Below are 19,706 nucleotides of genomic sequence, written 5' to 3' on the forward strand. Positions count from 1 at the left end.
TGACTACAAAACAGCCACGTTAGGTGGCTTGGTTATGCCCTCCCTCCACCAGTTCCCTAAATGTGTCATTCAACCATAATGCGTAGTAATAGATGAGAACTCACAATTCGATGCCAGCAAAATGTATTTTAAATCCTGACTCCAAAGTATTAGTGTGACGTTGGGTAAAATGCTTTAGTTCTGTATGCCTTGATTTCTATACTTTAGAAGGTACCAATGCTTACTCCTCAAGATTTTTATAAATCTTGATATTGTCTGTGATGGTCAGGATGTAATATTGGCAAATCAGTAGTTTTTGAAAAGTTTTGGGGTGACGATGCACTTTGAAACTCAGTTTAAATTGAATCAACATTGTCTAGTAGGGATTTGATGTGTGTGCCTGTGTGTGGTCCCCATTATGTGAAATTCACTGGAAAACACAATATCCACAGTTGACATGGTCCATTTTCTTAAATGATCAATATTCTAAGTGATTGTCTTCTTTGTTTTTGAGATCAGTTTGGATGGGAGGAGGGTACTGCATAATGTGTAACATTCAACTAATCTAGTCTGTTAATTTGGTAGTATAGAAAGATTTGTGAAGAATGAATTTCCATGCTTACGTACTCTGCTCTGCTTGTGGATTTATACTGTTGCCTTGTTTTAAAGTAGGACTTTCTCCCTACCATGTGTGTTAACAATTAGGAAATTCCCTATCAGTACACTCGCACCATCTTGACAGCCCTGTGTTCTGCCTCTACCTTGCTAATTGTTTCCTTGGGATTATTTGGATTGTGTAGAAAGCTTTTTGCAAATCCTCTTATTACCGAAGTCATTGTTGCCAGCAGGAATAAGATTAAAGGTGCTTAAGTCTGTAGAGTTGTTTTTAATTTGTACGTGTCATTTCAGTGGTATTTTAACAGAACTGTGTCTCCTGTCCCTCCCTTTTCTCTCAGTACTATCTCAAGTTGGGTCCAAGAAGCCAGGCCATTGGAAGAAATCTCATTTTATCCTCCTAATTATTATGCTGGCACTCAGGAGATAATTTTTCCCTTCATGCTCTGCCAATTAATATGCAAATGGGCTGATAAATATTTATGCAACTGTTTAAATTATGCAGGGAGTGCTTTCAGTGTATTCTGTAAATGAATTGTTCATGGACTTCAAAGTGCTGGCTGCTGTGCTAACGAGGAGAGATTTGCATAAGGCCCTAATCACACGCATACTGATTAAGCTTCATTATGGAAACTGCCAGCTGCAATCTTTGTTTCTATTTTATTGCAAAAAAGGGAACTTTTCATGCTTCAGTTGCCTTGACAATGTCAGCGCTAGCTGGTAGGAGAGACTAAAACTCCTCTGAGCAACTGAAGTTTCCTTATTCAGTTGAAGATTGCTATGGTGTAACTGAAGTTGTATTTTGCTTCTCCCCTTAATCCACTTTCACACCCCCACCCTTTTTCTCTTAGAACATAGTGTAGGTTTGTTAGAAACAGTAGTACCTTCTTTCCCCCCACCCCAAACCGCTACCTGTTTCTTCCCTGCCTTGGACTGTCTGCACCACTAGAAGATTTCACAGCAATGCTGGACTGCAGTGACTATGTTCTAGGTGGGTACCAGTGCAGTTCTTTCTTAGAACTTTAATATGGAAATGGCATGTGTGGTGTTGTCTATGCATAAATGCTTAATCGCATATGCAACCAATGCAGGGGAGGGGGAGAGGAGGATTGAACAGGGGAAGCAGAAAGCATTTGCAAAGCACAAGCGTACTTGAACTTACAGTAGGTCCCTCCCTACAACCAGCTCTTCTGGGTCAGGGGGTGTTTGCAGCGAGTAGTGTGGGTTTAGAATTCAGCTGGAAGAAAGGGCATTTTTGCTTCTTGGAAATTTTTTTTTGGAAAGTATTTCATGTCGTCTCAAGGCCATTTTAAATTTGAAACAAAGCATAAATTATCTAAGTAATATGTACATACTAATAAAATTGTTTTACCTACTTAATGAGAACGTCTTATACCAAAACCAAACATATTGGGTGATAAGAAGGGAGAATCCATCTTGCAAAATGTTTCCCATACATGTAGTAGTACAGATGTTAGCTGCAGTGGTGGCTGCCATGGATCTGTTATTTGAGGGCCAAATTTCAGAAACTGGTGGCAGATTTTGCCTAGCATTAGCCCTCATCCTTCTTTTTATAAAGCAAACTATGTCTCTCAGAAAATTGTAGTCTTACACTGTTGAAAGATCTGTTTTATTTGTGAGTTTTCCCTAAAGATTTGAAAACTTTTTGGAAAGGGATGTGTTTGGCTTAAATATTTGAGGAACCATTCTTGATGACTAAGGTTGAAAATAAATTGTGACACTTTGATGCTTAGACACCTGATGGTTCATGAGTGGACATATTTTATGTGGAGTTTTGTCTGTCTGCATATAACTAAGGAGACCTTTTTTAGGTTATACTAGTCACCTGAAAGTCAGATGTTATGAACTCCATCTGAAACTTTGCAAATGACTGTTTTTTTCTGTACTCATTTTCCCCACTTGAAAATTGAGGCTGCTTTGGTCATCTTCACAGTTGTCAGGGACAAAGTAAAGTGATGCCTCTGAGGATATCTGAAATCTTAGGAGAAGGCACGGCCTAAGCCAAAGGTAGCAGCAATAGTTGTCCTGCTCTGTAAAGATTTCTTTTTACAGGGAAAGTGACCCAAATAACAAGTTGATATCAAGAATTTAATAGCTTGTGGACTGCATTATGTACTTCAGTTATATGACAGACACTCATATATATATTGCTTAAGGAGAGAAAAAATCTTCAAATTTATTTTTTACTTACATTTTTCACTTACCAAATTTGAGAACTTAAGAAAAGAAAAAGGGAAAATGGCTTTTTGAAATGTTTTTAGCCTGGTATTTTAGAGGTAAAAACTGTATTTACTACTTCAGTTAGCAGTAAATGTCATTTAAACATTCATCATTGTGTGGTTAATCAGATTTTTTTTTCCTATGGGTGGAATAATTTGTTAGATGCTGTTGTAGCCCTTGACAATTTTTAGACAGTATAAAGTAGCTGTGACATAATTTTTAAATTGTAAATGTAGAAATTAGAATATGAATAAGTTTAGATTTGTGTTTCCTTATGTTTCTCTAGTATTTGTATGTTAGACTTTGTACCCATTTTATGAAGGCGGACTGACGTGTTCTTTTCCCTCACTTTGCCCTTACACCTGCTAAAGGAATCCCTGCGCAGCATGTGTGCTTAATGCTCTATTCTCTGCTATTTCTTGCGCTCTTTGTGAACTTTCATGCTGTAGTAAGTCATTTAGAAAGCTGATTCTCACTAAGTTGTCCACCTGTTTCTTTCAAACCTTAACTATGCTTTCAGATGATATTTAAATTTTCTGGACAGTACCAAGAGGAGGAACTTGTAGAACTGCCCTCATTTATGACCACAAATGTACAAGTTTTAACCCTTTTGGACATCTGAAATACAAAGATGTGAACAAACCATGCCTGTGAGACAAGCATCAGTTACAAAACTTAGAAAAATGTTATGCAGCTTCCAGCTGGAAATGAAGTTATGGAAGAAAGATACCTGTTTTTTTAAAAAATGCTTTTTTCAGGTAGAAAATGTACCTGTAGACAATATGACTGGGCTCTGTGTAATGATTGCTTTTAGGCAGATACACAAAGTGCTCTTTGTTTAAAAAAATCAAATACGATATAGCAAAGATTATTGTTCTGTACTAATAACTGTAGTCAAATGGTTCTTAACTGGCAGGGAGGCAGAACTTATTTGATAGTTAAGTTGCCTCATTATACTATTCTGAGTCTGTAGTGGACATAGAATAAGATGCCTATTTATGTATCTCCTATTGACCCCTTTGAACAGGTAGGAAATAAACATTGATTAAACAGATATTCCTAAAATAAATAAAACCAATTTAGCAAATTCATTTAAGATATCAAGATAATAATAATAAAACCAATTTAGCAAATTCATTTAAGATATCAAGATAATAATTGTTAGGTAAATGTAGCTATGTTGCAGTTTTGAAATTATGGTTGTGCCTTCTTGGGTTCTTAAACTGCTGATCTAATATTAAACTATGAATTTGGCATTTCTCACTCAGAATCTCATTTAGTTGGTTCAGACAGTAGATACAGAGGTGGTTTTTTAGATATATTTTCTTTTACTCTCTTGAGTTACTATTTCAGATTACCAGTGGGTTATTTGGCTATAATTAATGAGCATCTATCTTAGAAAAAGATACCTCTCTTGGAAGTAATATTTTTGTACTGTTTGAGGAACTTTCCCCACCTCGACTTTTTCTTAAATATATTTTATTTTTTTGTGCTGTAACTTACTCCTTTTATGTGTAGGACATAGTTTCAGCTTGGGGTTCTGCTGGTTTTTTATTTTTTAGAAGAATTTGAATCTTCTTGGAATGAGCATTTGTTTCTGGATACCTTTGGGGTCTCAGGAGTTCTGATTTTCTTTGGGGTCTAAGCAGTCCTGATTTTGGGGGGGGTCTAAGGAGTCCTGATAATCACTTATTGCAATTTCTAATGTTTCAGCCTGCATCTAATGTTTAAAACTGTATCTCTTGAACTATATGACTATACCATTAGTTAAGCCTCTTGTCTGCTACTTTTTATCTTAATTGCATCTTCAATCCCAAATTAAAAAAAAAATCTTATTCACCTCTAATTTGTTGCAGACTCAAGAATGAACAATCCATCAGAAAGCAGTAAACCATCTATGGAGAGTGGAGATGGCAACACTGGTAAGGAACAGTTCTCTGCTTTTTAATTGAATGTATGGAACTGAAAGAAGAATCCTTTTTGCTTAACTAGGACGTGAATTTGGCAAATACAGGCCAGTTGTGTGTTGAGCTACCCACTTTGATCTTAGTCCTTGCAGGAACTGGACTGTGTGACTCACTTTCCGGTGCGGGTTATGTGCCTTTTCTCCTTACCCCAGAAACCAGGGAGTTGTTACAGGAGTAGTCCTTTGAGTAAGATGATTCTGGGTGGGAATTACTGACTATGACTGCAACTCCAGGCAAGTTCCTCCCTTTTTTGAGACTAAATTTAAATTTAAATTATACAATGGGAGATGTTAAGCAAAGTAATAATACACAGTAGCTATTTATAGTAGTTTATCCATCTCACAATTGAAATACATTAGAGTTACAGTAGTGTGTCTAGATAATTATCAACATGCATTTATAATACATCCTTTTATTTGTTAATCTTTTTTTAAAGATTTCTTTATTTTTATTGCTAAGTCAGATACACAGGGAGGAGGAGAGACAGAGAGGAAGATCTTCTGTCCGAAGATTCATTTCCCAAGTGACCGCAATGGTCGGTGCTGATCTGATCTGAAGCCAGGAGCCAGGAACTTCTTTCAGGTCTCCCACATAGGTGCAGGGTCCCAAGGCTTTGGGCTGTCATTGACTGCTTTCCCAGGCCACAAGCAGGGAGCTTGATGGGAAGTGGGGCCACCGGGTTTAGAACCGGCGCCCATATGGGATCCCAGTGCATTCAAGGCTAGGATTTTAGCCACTAGGCCACTGTGCTGGGCCCTTCTTTGTTAATTTTTAAAGAAAGTTATACTTGATTCCATCTTTTATCAAGAAGAATTATTTTTACTTAAGAAAACTGAGGCCCTGTTTGTCTCTATAACCCAAATTACCTTTTAGTTTTTTTCTGATCTGCCAGAGATGCTACAGTGACTTTCCTAGTTTCTTTGTTAAAGTAACTTTTACTTAGTTAAAGCAACTTTTTAAAGCTTTATTTATTTATATGAAAGACAAAAATACAGAGAAAGGAACAGAGAAATCTGTCTTTGTGTCCATAATCCACTCCCCAGGTGGCCATAGTGACCAAGGTTGGGCCACGCCATAGCCAGACCAATGAACCTCGATTAGGTCTTCCTTGTGGATGTAGAGAACCAAGCATTCGGGCCATCTTCTGCTGCTCTCCCAGCCACATTTGCAGGGAACTGGCTTGGAAGTAAAGCAACTGAGACTCAAACCAGTGACCGTATGGGACACCAGCGTTATAGGCCACAGCTTAACCCACTGTTCCACAATGCTGGCTTCAAGGAAGGGAATTTGGGCAGGAGTGTACAAAAATTGTTTCTAAGCTGTTTTAAGTACCTGGTTCAAGTTGCAGCTACTCTGTGTAGGGTCTAGTTTCTTACTAACACACCTTGGAGGCAGTACGTGATGCTCAAATATTGGAGTTCCTGGTTCCTGGCTTTGGTTTGTCCCAGTCTCAGCTATTGCAAGCAGTTGGAAAGTGAACCAAGAATTGGATAATGTCTCCCCCTCAACTCTCCTTCCTCCATTACCTCGCTGCATCATTCTGCTTTTTAGATAAATCTTCTAAACAAAAACTTAATTTGTAGTAGATGGATAGATTCAACACATTCAGTAGTTCCCTGCATACCTGTCTTTCATTATATACCTCAGGATGCTTGCTAATCTTTCAATCTATACAGTTTTCATCTTTTTCGTGAAGCTCGGTATAAGACTTCCATGTTCAGCCTTGTTGTATTTAGTGTACCTCATGTTACTCTGAGGGTAACCGTGTAACGTCTATGTTAGTGTCCTAGAGAAGGAAAAGGGTACCATTATGTTCTGTCTTAATTACCATTCCCTGTCTCTTTGCTATTATTTCCTTACCTGCCCCCATCCCCTTGAACCCAGTTGTTCTTTCCTTTGCAGCACCGTATACCTATGTCAGTTCAGATGCTTTGTCTGCCTAGTTTAGCTGAGGGACTTGTTTGCACATACTAGACACTCCATTTTGTTAAGAAAGAGGGCAGCTAGGAATGGACACCATTCCTGAGAAACAGCTTCAAGGAAGAGTTGAGCTTTTCTGTCCGGGGGGATGAACACAAACTCAAAGAGTGATGGGCAAACACCGAGAACGTGCCACTGCATTGGCTGCTTTGGGAGCTGCGGTGTTTAACACCATCACCGTAGAGCTGTTTTCCATAGCCACCACTTACTGGGCAATTCCAAAATTCATTTACTAAAGCTGTATGCCATGTTTTTGAAATCATAAGTGTTGTATGTTTTACGTGATTTCAGTTTAAGTTCTTTTGGTTAATTAAATGTTGTTCTTAGCTTTGCGCAGTGGCAGTATCGTAGCCAATGAGATTTATCCGAGGCACGATTATTGCTAATAGATGTTGTTCTTTCAAGGAATAGGAAACTGAGATGTGAACACAACCGAGAAATAAAAACAGATTGAGGTGTTGCTTACCACATACAATAAGCTAAAGCTGAATTTAAGCATACTTTGTGGATCTTCAGGCCTAAAACCAACTGACAAAACTGGTTAGAGTGTCTTCTGGCTAGAGCACATGTTCTAATACTCTTGTGGAATTTCTTACCCTGTGTTAATATGAAATGCTGACAGCCTCATTCTCATAATAGAGCTAAGCAGACTTAATTTAACTTTCCTTTCCACCCCTTTCCTTGCCCCTACATTAGGCAGTGGTGCTGAGAAAGAGGACAAATACACAGATAACTGATTCTGATAACAGTTCAGGAGGACAGATAGACAAGTGCCATAGTGATGTTAAGTGGGTGTTTCTGTGAGGATATTGGAGAGGTTTCCATGCTAGATGCAAGGAACCAACAGGGAAGAAGAGAGGAAAGGAAGAAAAGCGATTGATGGATCCACGAATAGAAGAGAAAGGCTAGGATCAAAAGTACAAAATAGAAGACAACATTTGAAAATTAACCTAAAAAAAAGTTATATTCCTTTCTTTATGTGGGGGGGGGTGGTGGGGATGGGGATTAAACCATGACAGAAAGTTAAGGTAAAAAAGAGAAGTAAAATAAAGGAGTGATTTGCATTAGACTCATATTTTTTCTCATTAGAGCAGTTTAGGTGATGTAGACAAAGATGTGGATAATAATAATAATAATAATAATGACAGAAGCCTTGTATACATGGAAACCACTTGGTTATTCATATATGTATATGTGATATAATTAGTTGTGATGCTGCCCATTTTCCACATAGAGGAACTAAATTTACTACAATTTACTGATTTATAATTGGAGGATCCTGAGCTCCACACTGTCTTGTGGGAGATGACAGAACAAATGGGGAGGGGGATTTAAGTAGAATAAATGAAGTTAAAGAAATTGGTGGAAATAAAAAGATAAAAAGGATTGATGAGCCTGTTGAAAATCAAGCTCAGATTAAAGAATATAAATGTAGGACCGGGTTGTGATATAGAGGGTTAAGCTACCAATTGCAATGCCAGCATCTCATATAGTCACTCATTTGAGTCCTGGCTGCTACGCTTTCGTCCCAGCTCTCTGCTAATATCTCTTGAAAAACAGAAGGTGGCCCAAGTGCTTGAGTTCCTGCACCCACATGGGAGACCCAAATGAAACTCCTAGCATTGACCTATCCATGTGCCAGCCATTGCGGCCATTTGGAGAGTGAACCAGTGAACAAAAGATCTCTTTCTGTGTATCTCTCCCTGTCTGTGTAGTTCTGCCTTTCAAAACATAAAATACATTAAAAAAAAATGTGCCGACATGGTCACCTAGCAAGCTAATCCTTCGCCTGTAGTGTCAGCATCCCATATGGGCAACAGTTTAAGTCCCCACTGTTCCACTTCCAATCCAGCTCCCTGCTATGACCTGGAAGACAGTAGAGGATGGCTCAAGTTCTTGGGCTCCTACACTCACAAGGGATACCTGGGAGAAGGTCCTGGCTCCCTGCTTCAGATCAGCCCTTTGGGGAATGAACCAGCAGGTAGAAAATCTCTTTTTGTCTCCTCCTATCTGTAAATCTGCCTTTACAAGAAAAATAATTTTTTTTTTCCAAAAAGAAGGTCAACATGACTGTAAGCCTTTTCCATGGGCTAAGCTGTCCAAAACCAGGAATGAAGAAAAAGAAAAACTTGGGTTCTTTTGGTAAAACAGTACTCGCTACAACAATAAAACTCATTTCACACAAAAGGGGTGGTAATTCTGTTTCTTATAACGTCGCTGCTCGGGAATGGAAGTGACAAAGATATTTTGAAAAAGACAGTGAGTCTGCCCTTCTCCCTCCTTCCAGCCTTTGATAATCTCTAATTCAGTGTCTGTCTAGAGCTTCAGCTTTTATAGACGTTCTCTACGCATCGTATCATGTAGTAGTTGCACCTTATGTCTGATGGATTCTACCCAGCATAATAGTTTCGGGGTTCGTCCATGCTATGACATGTGTCAGGACTTTTTATATGCCGTTGTATATGTACACAGCATGTTGTGTTGCTGCGTTCATCTATTGTCGGTTGCTTTTAGCCATTGTGAGTAACATTGCAATGATATGCTGTATACTATTTGTTTTGAGTCCTTGTTTTCAATTATTTGAGATCAATACCGAAGAGTGTAATTTCTAGGTAAAACAAAAACAATACAAATTTATTATACTACAGTTTGGGAGGTTGGAATTCCTAAAATCAAGATATTGCAAGGTCTATGTTCCTCTGGAGAATCTTCATGAAGTGTGCATTTCTTTCATTTTTTTCATCATCTAGACATGCCTGCATGCCTTGGTTTGCATTTTGCTTTCTGTATCCTCGAAGCCAGATGTGTAGTATCTTTGTCTCCTTTCTCACCGTTTACCTTCCCACCCTCTCTCTTTCTGTGCCCATTTCTCCCGTACCCCGCCTTCCTTTCACCCCCACCCACAGCTCATGTTATTACATCTTCTCTCCTTCCCCTGACTCACTCTTTACCTTATAGGAACTCTTGGGACCGTGCATTAGATTTGGAAAATCCTTTTTGCCACGTAAGATTGCATACTCAGAGCTTCCAGGCAGTAAGATTTAGATACTTTTGAGGGACCTTATTCTGCCTACCGCAGCATTTCCCCCTAAAATAAATCTCATCAACTTTATTATAAATGACAGTAAGTAAGGTAGGATAACCTTATAAACTTTGCTAGTAAATTTTTAAAAATTTTATTTAATTTTTATTTAAATTTTTAAAAAAATTAAATAGTGGACAAAATTTAAAAATTTAAATGCTGAACAAAAGTGAAAGCCTTGCTGCATGTATTCAAAGAGCAGATTTCTTTCACCTGTCCTGACAAGTGATCGTCATTCCCAGGTCCTGGTTCATCCCAGCAGAGGCACAGTGCTTTGGTTGCAGAATCTGGCTCTCTATATTAAGTAATAGGGAATTTTAAGTTTTAAGTGTGGGAGGGGGAGAAGAAAAGTATAATTACCAGACCTGCGAGAATGAAGATTACACTTTTGTTAAATGAAAAACCCACAAACAAATCTAGAATTTTGCAAGCAGAATTTTATTCATTATTAATAGAAAATGGGACATTAATGAGAGGATCTGGTTTTGAAGTGTTATGTTAGGCCCAGATTGTAAGAGATTGTCTATCATTTTCTCCATTAGAGAGAAGTTTGGTTTTATATCATGTCACTTTTTAAATAATTCTTCCCCCAACAGATATAAAAGAATTCTCTATATGAAAGAATTTTCCAGCTATGTTATACTTGTTGCTTGAAGCAAAAAGCTAGACTCTGTTGCTCTTCCAATTAAATCCATTATATAACATCCTTGCCTAGAGCAGTGGCAGTAGAAACTAGGGAACAGATTTAATGAGCCATTGGGGATGAGGAGAGGAGATTGAGAGGGAGGAAAAAAGGAAGAAAGGAAAAGGCATAATCTAGGTTGAACAGTGTATTTATCTTTGAACTGGAACAGATATGGTTCTGTTCTGTGAGTTGGACTGCAAAAGAAGGGAGAAGATGAGATGAAGCGATATGTTTCAGTTCTGAAAATATATTTGTTGTACCTTTTAGTCTGGGTTGCTTGCAACGGTGTGGAAGTCCTTAAAGTGGGAGATGGTGCTAGGAAGAGTTTAGAATAAGCCAAGAAGAGAACCAGGCACAGAGGTCTTCTGTGACATTTAAAGGGCTGCAGAAGAAAAACTGCCCACTCAGTAGGATAGCCATTAGCTGCCTATGACTGCTTAAATTAATTCACATTTAAAATTCAGTTCCTCAGTTGTGCTAGCCACATTTCTGATGTAGTCATTGTGTGGGTTAGTATTGGACAGTACATACACAGGGCGTATCTTTCATCACAGATCTGACAGCACTTCTGTAGTTTAAGAAAGAACAACTGCAGGCATCGTAGGTAAATAGACAGCAAGCCAAGTTCCTCGAGTTTGTACTCAGTGTCCTGTAAGAAGCTGAAAATGTGACCCATGGTGATAAGCAGTTGTTACTGGGAACCTTATAAAACATAGTGATAAAGTACTCAGATCTTGAAACCAAACCACTTCAATTTGATTCTTTAGCTTCCTGGTTGTGTAACTATGGGCAGATTATTTCTTTCTGTGACATATTTTTCTAAGTTGTAAAATAGAAATAAATAATACAAGTCTGTCTCATGATGTATATGAAGAGCAAGTAGATGTGTGACTCAGAGAATTACTCAGTGTCCGCCAAGTAGTGTGATTATGATCATGACAACACTGAAAAACAGGAGGAGGAGGTAGCAGAGAAGATCAGAAAGAAGGCAGCGTTGCCCTCAGAGTGGAGCACTGGCAGTCTCCGTATAACAAGCCAGTCACTGAGGGGAGTGAGAAGGAAAGAATAGATGGTTCTGCAGTGGAAGTTCCTAAGGGGAAAGGAAGTGCTTGGTTTCTAGCACTGGTAGATGGAGTGGCCTAAAATAGAAGAAGGTGTCAAGACAAACATGATAAGAAGATTTGGTAGGAAAGAGTCAAAATGCAACTAGGAATCTGATGTTTTACTGACGTCAGATAAAGCGAGAAAGAAAGGAGCTATACTTCAGTGTCCAGGGGCTTCATGGTGGTTCTGAAGAGGTGGGAGCTGCCTCATTTAATTTGCTCACAACTGAAAGGTGAATCTGTGCAGCTGACATCCCCAGGTTGGGAGGCCAGAGAGAGATGCAGCTGGTTATTACAGCAAGGACCCATCCCTGGTTTTCTTGGCTACATTATTTGCCAAGGATGCTCTTGGTAGCTGTTTGGTTATAAGTCATTCATTTTTTCTACAGTTAAATAGTTAAGGTAATAAAAGGGTATTATATTAATGAAATCTTTCATCCACACACACTTAGCAGTTCAGTAGACGTTAATTAGCTACGGAAACTGATGTAATCATGTATAGATGATTCTTTTTTCATTTTATTTTTTAATATTGTTTACATAGTTGAGAGGGATGTACACTCATGTTGGCCTCCAATTAGGGTGGGGAGGGTCAATGCAAGGAGGAAGGTGAGTGGGACAATTGTGTCAAATTTCTTTTTTCTCCTGTGTCTGCAGGAGAAGAAAAGGATGGGGGCTGCTCCTTGGTGTCAAACCACATCGGCACCTGGGGAGAAAGGATAGTCATTTGATGACACCTTACAGACACTGATGTGGGGAAGAGTGTTTAGAAGGTGTTATTGAGTGGTTTTGATGGTTCTGAGATGTTGTCAGCTGTGTTGCACAAGTATTAAGAAAAATCTTTCCAAAGTCTACTGGCTGACCAAGACCAGTATAGTACATCCCAGACACTTGCTGTAAAGCATGGTCAGGAGAGTTGTCCAATCTGTTCTGCTTTCCATCCTCTGACGAGCCATTTGACGTTCTCTGCTGGCCTAGATGAGCTGATTGTCATGTCCTCCATGAACATCTGGGCATGCAATCCGTTGCATGGGCATCAGCAATTGAGAAAGCCCAGTCCCAACACAAGTACTCCAAGATTGGACAAGGTGGTATGTGTTATACTGTAACTTTGCCTATAGTTGGAGTTTAAGTCCAGCCGTCTAGTTCGGGAGTCCTCCCAAAAACCTCACCTGGGGTCATCTCAGACTTGACTCTGTGTGCCAACTAGTCAGAGATGTGGTCTATCACTTGTACCAGCCAATGCATATCCAGTGGATACAGCTGCCTTGTCAGCTCTGCCCCAGCCCCATCTCATGGTAACTGATGGGTGCTACAACCAGCATGCCATAGGCTCACACCAGTGGGTGCCACAGCCTAATTGGTACAACCCCCAATTACCCCCATCAGGCCTGCCTCCAGTCCCGGTTTTTGCATGTGCCAGCATGTGCTGTGGCCTAGCCCAGTCTGTCCTGCATCCCATCTGGCTCTCATGCACAGCCATGGGTCCTGCAGCTTAGTTCCATCTGCCTTGCCCCCGGCGCCAGCCCCCATGTATGACAATGAGTGCTGCCACCTTGACTGGTCTGCCCTTAGCCTGGATGTCATGCTCACCAGTGATAACTGCAGCCTAACAAGACAGTGCCCACAATTCCCCTAGCAGACCTCCCAACCATGAATTTTGTGCCTGTGAAAGGGTACTGTGATCCAACGTGAAATGACTCCCGAGCTTGGCTGGCAGATGCTGTGGCTCTCTCTTGAGCCAGTGTGTGCAGCAACCAGTCCACCCAGGACCACCTCCAGCCCCATTCCACACTGCTGTTTGACAGGTGCTGCAGGCCTGGTCAGACCAGCCTACCTGCCCCCAGTCCTAGATCTTATGCTTACCAGTGGAAGCAGGGACCTGATAGGGGAACTTAAGGGACCCACTCCCAGCCCTGGATCATGCATGTACCAGCAGGTATTGTGGCCCAGTATGAGGTGGCACACCCCCAGTCTTGGCATTCACCAACAAGTGCTGCAGCTTGGCTCAGCCTGGTCCAACCCAGTCCAGCCTGCGCCCCATCCTGGTTCGCACTCACCAGTGGGAGCTGCGGCATAACAGCAAAATTCCCGATGTTTCCATATCAGGCCTACTCCCAGCCTTGGATCACATATGTGCTGGCGGGTGCTGTAGCCCAGCCTGACATGAACAGCCCCCATTCCTGACACTCACAGGGGGTACTGCAGCATAGCCCAACTGGCCCCCACACTCGCCGTTGAGTGCTACAGCCTAGTCTAGACTGGCGCACTCCCCAGACCTGGCTTTTATGTGACCTTTTGGGTGCATTAGTCTAGCCTGGCCTGTCCCACACATATTTTGGCTATGGCTAACACCAGGGATTATTGTGGCCTAGTATGGGAGTTCTCAAAGTTTCCTTACCAGGCCCACATCTCACATATTCTGGTAGGTGCCACAGCCCTCCTTGGCATGATCTGTACTCAGTCCTGGCCTTGGCATATGCTGGGGATTCTGCAGCCTGGTCAAGCCCAGCTTCCTCCCATCCCTGGTTCTTGCAAGTGTTGGTGAGTTCCTTTCAGGTGAGTTCTGTGGTCCACCATGGCTCAGCCTGTCACTATCCTCAGCTCCCACGCAAACCAGCAGGTGCTGCAGTCCCACAGAGACAATCCCACAAGTCTCGTACAGAGTCTGCCCCCAGATCTGGTTCTCTTGGCATTCTGGTGATGCTGTGGCCCAGCCTGAGGTGGCCTACTCCCTTCTCTGCCACTCATAGGTGGGTACTGAAGCCTAGCCCAACAAGACATGCCCCCAACCCCAGCTTTTTTGTGCATCAGCGTTCAGCAAGCAATGCTACTTAGTTCAACCCGGTCTGCCATGTTGGCAGTTGCCTTGGCCTGACCAAGATATGCCCTCTGGTTCCTCCCTCTAAACCACTCCATCTCAGCTTTCTCACCTACCCATGAGTGCAGTGGCCTAGACCATGAAAGCACCCAGAAGTCACTCCTGCCTTGTCAGATGTGCTCTTAGCTGCCCCACTCCAGCAAGTCTTCAGACTCCCTTCCCTGGGTGATCTGCAGCCCTTCCCTGCATGGCAGTGCGTGATGTGCCTTTGGATGGAGCAGTGTTCTTGGCCCAGCATTGCTCACCTTCCCCACATACTAAGAAAACAAGGACCACTATGCTGGCCTGCTGATATTTAGCACTAATTTGGCATTAACCAGGCCCAGAGTACGCGCCAGCTATTGGCTGCTTTTCTTTCAGCAGTGTTAATAGTTGCCTAGCTAAAAGACAACATAGGCAGTTGTCTACAGCTGGGGAATAAGGTGATACATTAAAGAAACTAAGAAAACAGCACATATTACTACTTATGTAAAGAATATATGATACAATGCTTTGGAAATTTTTAGCAGATATTCAATAACTGTCAGTCATGCAGGTGATGTATGCCATTGATTTTTAAAACTTTATGTATGTAAAAGACACAGAGGAATAGAGACAGAGATCTTCCATTCACTGATTTACTTTCCAAACACCCATAACAGCTAGAAATCAAGTCAGTCTCCCAAGTTAGTGTCGAGCTCTCAAGTGTTTGAGCCATTATCTGCTACCTCTGAGGGCAAGGATCAGCAAGAATGTTGGGATTTAAAATGAAGCTGAGACTTGAATACTGATTCGTTAATGTCCCATGCAGATACCGCAAGTGGCCGCTTAACCCCTATGCCTGTGACTACTTCCTTAAAAACAGATGGACTGGGCCTGGTACTGTAGCCTAGTGGTTGATTTCCTCACCTTGCATGTGCCAGAATCCCATATAGCTGCTAGTTCTAATCCTGGTGGCCCTGCTTTCCATCCAGCTCCCTGCTTGTAGCCTGGGAGAGCAGTCGAGGACAGCCCAGAGCTTTGGGACGCTGCATCCATGTGAGAGATCCCAAAGAGGCTTCTGGCTCCTGGCTTTGGATTGGCGCAGCTCAATCTGTTGCAGCCACTTGGGGAGTAAATCAGTGGATGCAAGATCTTCCTCTTTCTGTCTCTCCTCTTCTCTGTATATCTGACTTCACAATAAAAATGAATACATCTAGAGAATCAAGATGGTGGAATAGGGTAAGGACACATTTAAACAGAGAAACATTAGTCAGTGTGAAGCAGAGAGGACACATTCCAGTAAATAGGAGAGGACAGAATGACAGCAGAGGGACGCCTGGAAACTCACAGACACGGGAAAGCAGCAAAAACAATGGTGTGGTGTTGCAGTGACCAGTACTCCAGCAGCATTCAGCAAGTGTCGATCTGAATTGCACTGATAGCCATAACTTCACAAGCAACCAAGTGGGAAGGAATGTTCACCAGGAGCCCAGGAGGTGAACCCAAAGAACTGTCCACCCTGCTGGTCTATTTGATTTGACCTGGAGCAGAGACAGAGTGGTAGGTCCCCAAAGGGCAGTGCTGGGAACAGCGTGAATTTCACAGCCTAGACCACCCTCTAGAGCTGAATTGGACACCATTTGCTTAAGGAGGAAAAGGCTGTGAGGCAGGAATGAGCATGCACTGAGCTGGGAGTAAATTCATTTCTGGTTCAGTGAACTGCAGCAATGTAGCATTCTACAGGTTCCACCCAAGACAAGTCCGGGGATCTCAGACCTGATGGCCAGCAGATCAAGAACATCAGGTTTCATTTTATACAATGTGAAGAAGCTTTAAGACTACAGGGATAGCAGTGAGCTGTACATGTGCTGAGCTGGGAGCCAACTCACTGAGTTCATTGCATTGCACTGGTCCCACAGGAAAATAATACCAACTATGGCATCATACAGATCAAAATAGGTACGTGTGGACCCCAAACCTAACAGCCAACCTGTTCCAGCAGGCGCTGCACCACCAACAGTCTAGTTATATAGGACTCCTGGTGTCTCCCTAATCCTGGGAACTGCTCGACCTGAAAGTGGGAGAAAGGTCATACAGACAATGGTGCAGCCTCAGCATGGTATCACAGAAAGAAGAGACTGGTGAGCCAGGAGCTGGGGCTACAGAGACCATGATGGAATTCTAACAGAAAAACCCAGACCTGGAACTTGCTGGAGGGAGTGGCACAATTTACTGCAAAGAGCCGTGTACCAACTGCAATAAGTAAAATTGAACTGTAGACCTGTGAGTGACAGAGCTTATAAACTTGCCCCGAAGAGAAGATTCTGCTAACCAGAAGTACAAGAGAAGACAGAGGCACAATGAATACTACTAAAGACTCCCCTGCAAAGAAGCAGAAGCCTTTGCCAACCTCAGAGTTAACTGAAAAGACATCGAGATAATGGGGGATACAGAATTCAGAACACTTGTTATAAAGCTTGTTATCAGCAACGAGAAGCACGTAAAACAGGAGTTCAAGGAATTGAAGGAATATATTACACTGGAAATGAATCAAAGGAAAGCTGATCTATCAGAAATGATGAATACAGTGGAGCAAATTAAAAATACAGTAGAGTGTCTCCAAAATGGAATGAATGAAACAAAAGGAAGAATCTCAGAATTGGAAGATATTTCCTGTCACCAGGGGGAAACAAAGAAAAAGCTGGAAGCAGAGCTGGATCAAGCTTTAAAAAATATTCAAGTACTGAAAGACACAATTAGAAGGCCAAATATAAGAGTTATGGGAGTCCCAGAAGGTACAGAAAGAGAAGCTGTGTTTCAAGATCTATTTAATGAAATAATAAATGAAAACTTCCCTAATCTAGTGAAAGAATTGGGAAACAACATCTGGGAGGGTCACAGAACTCCCACAGGCTTGATCAAATGTGATCTTCACCAGGACACCTGATAATCAAGCTCTCTTCAATCGAACATAAGAAAAAGATCCTTAAATGTGCACGTGAAAAAAAAAATCAACTGACATATAAAGGAATGCCAATTAAATTCACAGGAGACCTCTCACAGGAAACTCTACAGGCCAGAAAAGAATGGAGAGACATATTTTAGATTCTAAAAGCAAAAAATTATCAGCTCAGAATAATGTATTCAGCAAAACTTTCCCTTTGTCTTTGAAAATAAAATAAAATTCTTCCATAGTAAAGTTAAAAGAATATGCCTCTTCCAAACCTGCCATTAAAGATATTCTCTTATAGAGAAGAGGAATAGCACCCACCAAAACCAAAGGCAAATGTGAAGAACATCCCAGTAAAATAACAAGACTAAATCAATGAACAACCCATTGCTAAAATGACAGGACCAAAGTACCACCCATACATATTAACCCTGAATGTAAATGGCTTAAACTAATCAATCAAACATCATAGAGTAGTAGATGGTATTAAAAACCTAAACTCAGCTATTTGTTGTCTACAGGAGACATGTCTCACCAACAAAGATCAGCGGAAACTATAGCTCATGGATTTTGATTTTTTTTTTTTAAATTTCGTTTCATTTCTTCAAAAAACTTTCTCATTAAATTCTTCAGTTACTCATAGATCATACAGAAGCATCATTTTCTTCAAGAACCTTCTTAATTTTCATTTTTATTTCTTCAGTGTCACGCTAGTCATTCAGTAGAATGTTAGTTAACTTCATGGCGTTATTTCTTCCTGTTGATTTTTTGTGTATGTGTGGCTTTTCATTTAAAGGAATGTACAGTAACTGTGTATGGAGAATATTATATCCAGTAGCATGTTATTTAACTTCATGACATTGTAAATTTCTATTTTTCTGCCTGTTGTTGAGTTTGTATTGTGGCTTTTCGTTTAAGGGGATGTATAGTAACTGTGTAATGGATGGTATCATATCCAGATGTGAGGATGCAATCTAGTATACATCTCTACTTCCAGATCAAAGATGGACTCCCAATGAAGCTGTTTACTGTATCTTGACAGTAGGATGCTGGGCTCTCTGCCGTTGTCCGTGCACACAGTGATGGACATATGACTGTGTATGAAGAACTATAGTAATAATAAAGGGGAACTCAGTGTGAGGGGAGAGATCCTGTGAAGGGGATAAGGGAAATCCCAAGGCCTGTGGAACTGTATCATAAAATGATAATAATAATTTAAAAATTCACAATAAAATAAGTAAATCTTAAAAAAAAAAAAAAGAACAGGTGGACTTCTGTTTGTATTCTGCCTGGACGTGTACCCATCTTTGGGCAAAGAAAGGACAGATCAGGCCTGGTGTGATGGCTTACTAGCTAAATTCTTACCATTCAACTGATTGTAATACAGTTTAAAATTTTGAAAATGTTAATATTTTGATGTGTGTCCTATTAAGAAATTTTGTCTCTTGCCAAAATTGGCCTTATTAAATTTAGCAGTGTTTCTCATGAGCCACACATTTGACTATGATCCTAGAATTTTGCTTTTGTGTACAAGAAATACAGCTGAGCTAACAAACTTGAGGTAGGCACCAAAGGCCCCAAATTCTGATCCTGCAGCATCTTTTATCTCTTTTTAAACTTGACCCTGACTCCAGTTTGTTTGTTTGTTTGTTTGTATTCCCCTCAGATGGCCATACTGACTGGAACTGGGCCAGGCTGAAGCCAGGAGCTGACAAATCTATGTGGGTCACCCATGTGGGGTGGCAGGGGCAGCAGGGGAGATACATCTAGGATGGGAACTGGTCCTTCAACAGGAGATGCTAGTTACTATTGTTTGTAAATAATAGTGTTAGGAGACAGTTGGTACTTGGTGGTACATATACAGGAGGTCTGGAATCTCAATCTGCTCATTTCCTGCCCAGTTATTTCACTGGAAGGATTTCTGTGTATTTCTCCTTTTCCTATTTAAACAGAATGTGAGATGGCTTCCAGCCATTGATTCACTTCCTATTTGCTCCCTGTAGCCAGTGCTGGGCCAAGCTGATGCCAAGAGCTAAGAGCTTCATCTGGCAGGGCAGATGAGTGCTTGGGCCATGAGTGGCAGGGCACCAGGTGCTTGGGCCATCTCCTTCTCTGTGTGTGTTAGCAGACAGCTGCAAGGGAAGCAGGGCAGCCAGGATTAGAGCTTACTCTCCAGTGGTACCAGCAGCTGATTGTCAACTGCACCGCAACACGAACCCTGCCCTGTGCCATTGTTTTAAGTCCTGCCATAAAATTGAGAAT

At 41.2% G+C, this 19,706-nt stretch overlaps 1 protein-coding gene and 1 pseudogene across 10 annotated transcripts in view; both read left to right on the forward strand.

Moving 5' to 3' along the window:
- Positions 1-19,706, forward strand: part of POU2F1 (POU class 2 homeobox 1) — a 163,047-nt gene that overhangs the window by 82,977 nt on the left and 60,364 nt on the right. For 8 of the 10 annotated variants that reach the window (XM_058660589.1, XM_058660588.1, XM_058660586.1 and 5 more), the window contains one exon: positions 4,692-4,757. In XM_058660589.1, the coding sequence (XP_058516572.1) occupies positions 4,700-4,757 (58 nt within the window). In that variant the 5' untranslated portion in view covers positions 4,692-4,699. Of the gene's footprint in view, positions 1-711; positions 1,586-4,691; positions 4,758-19,706 lie in introns of those variants that run through there. The other 2 variants (XM_058660585.1, XM_004589153.2) reach the window with 1 other exon arrangement.
- LOC118758636 (U4 spliceosomal RNA) lies at positions 7,108-7,173 on the forward strand (annotated as a pseudogene).

Source organism: Ochotona princeps, chromosome 2 (assembly GCF_030435755.1).
Source record: "Ochotona princeps isolate mOchPri1 chromosome 2, mOchPri1.hap1, whole genome shotgun sequence".
Classification (NCBI taxonomy): domain Eukaryota; kingdom Metazoa; phylum Chordata; class Mammalia; order Lagomorpha; family Ochotonidae; genus Ochotona; species Ochotona princeps.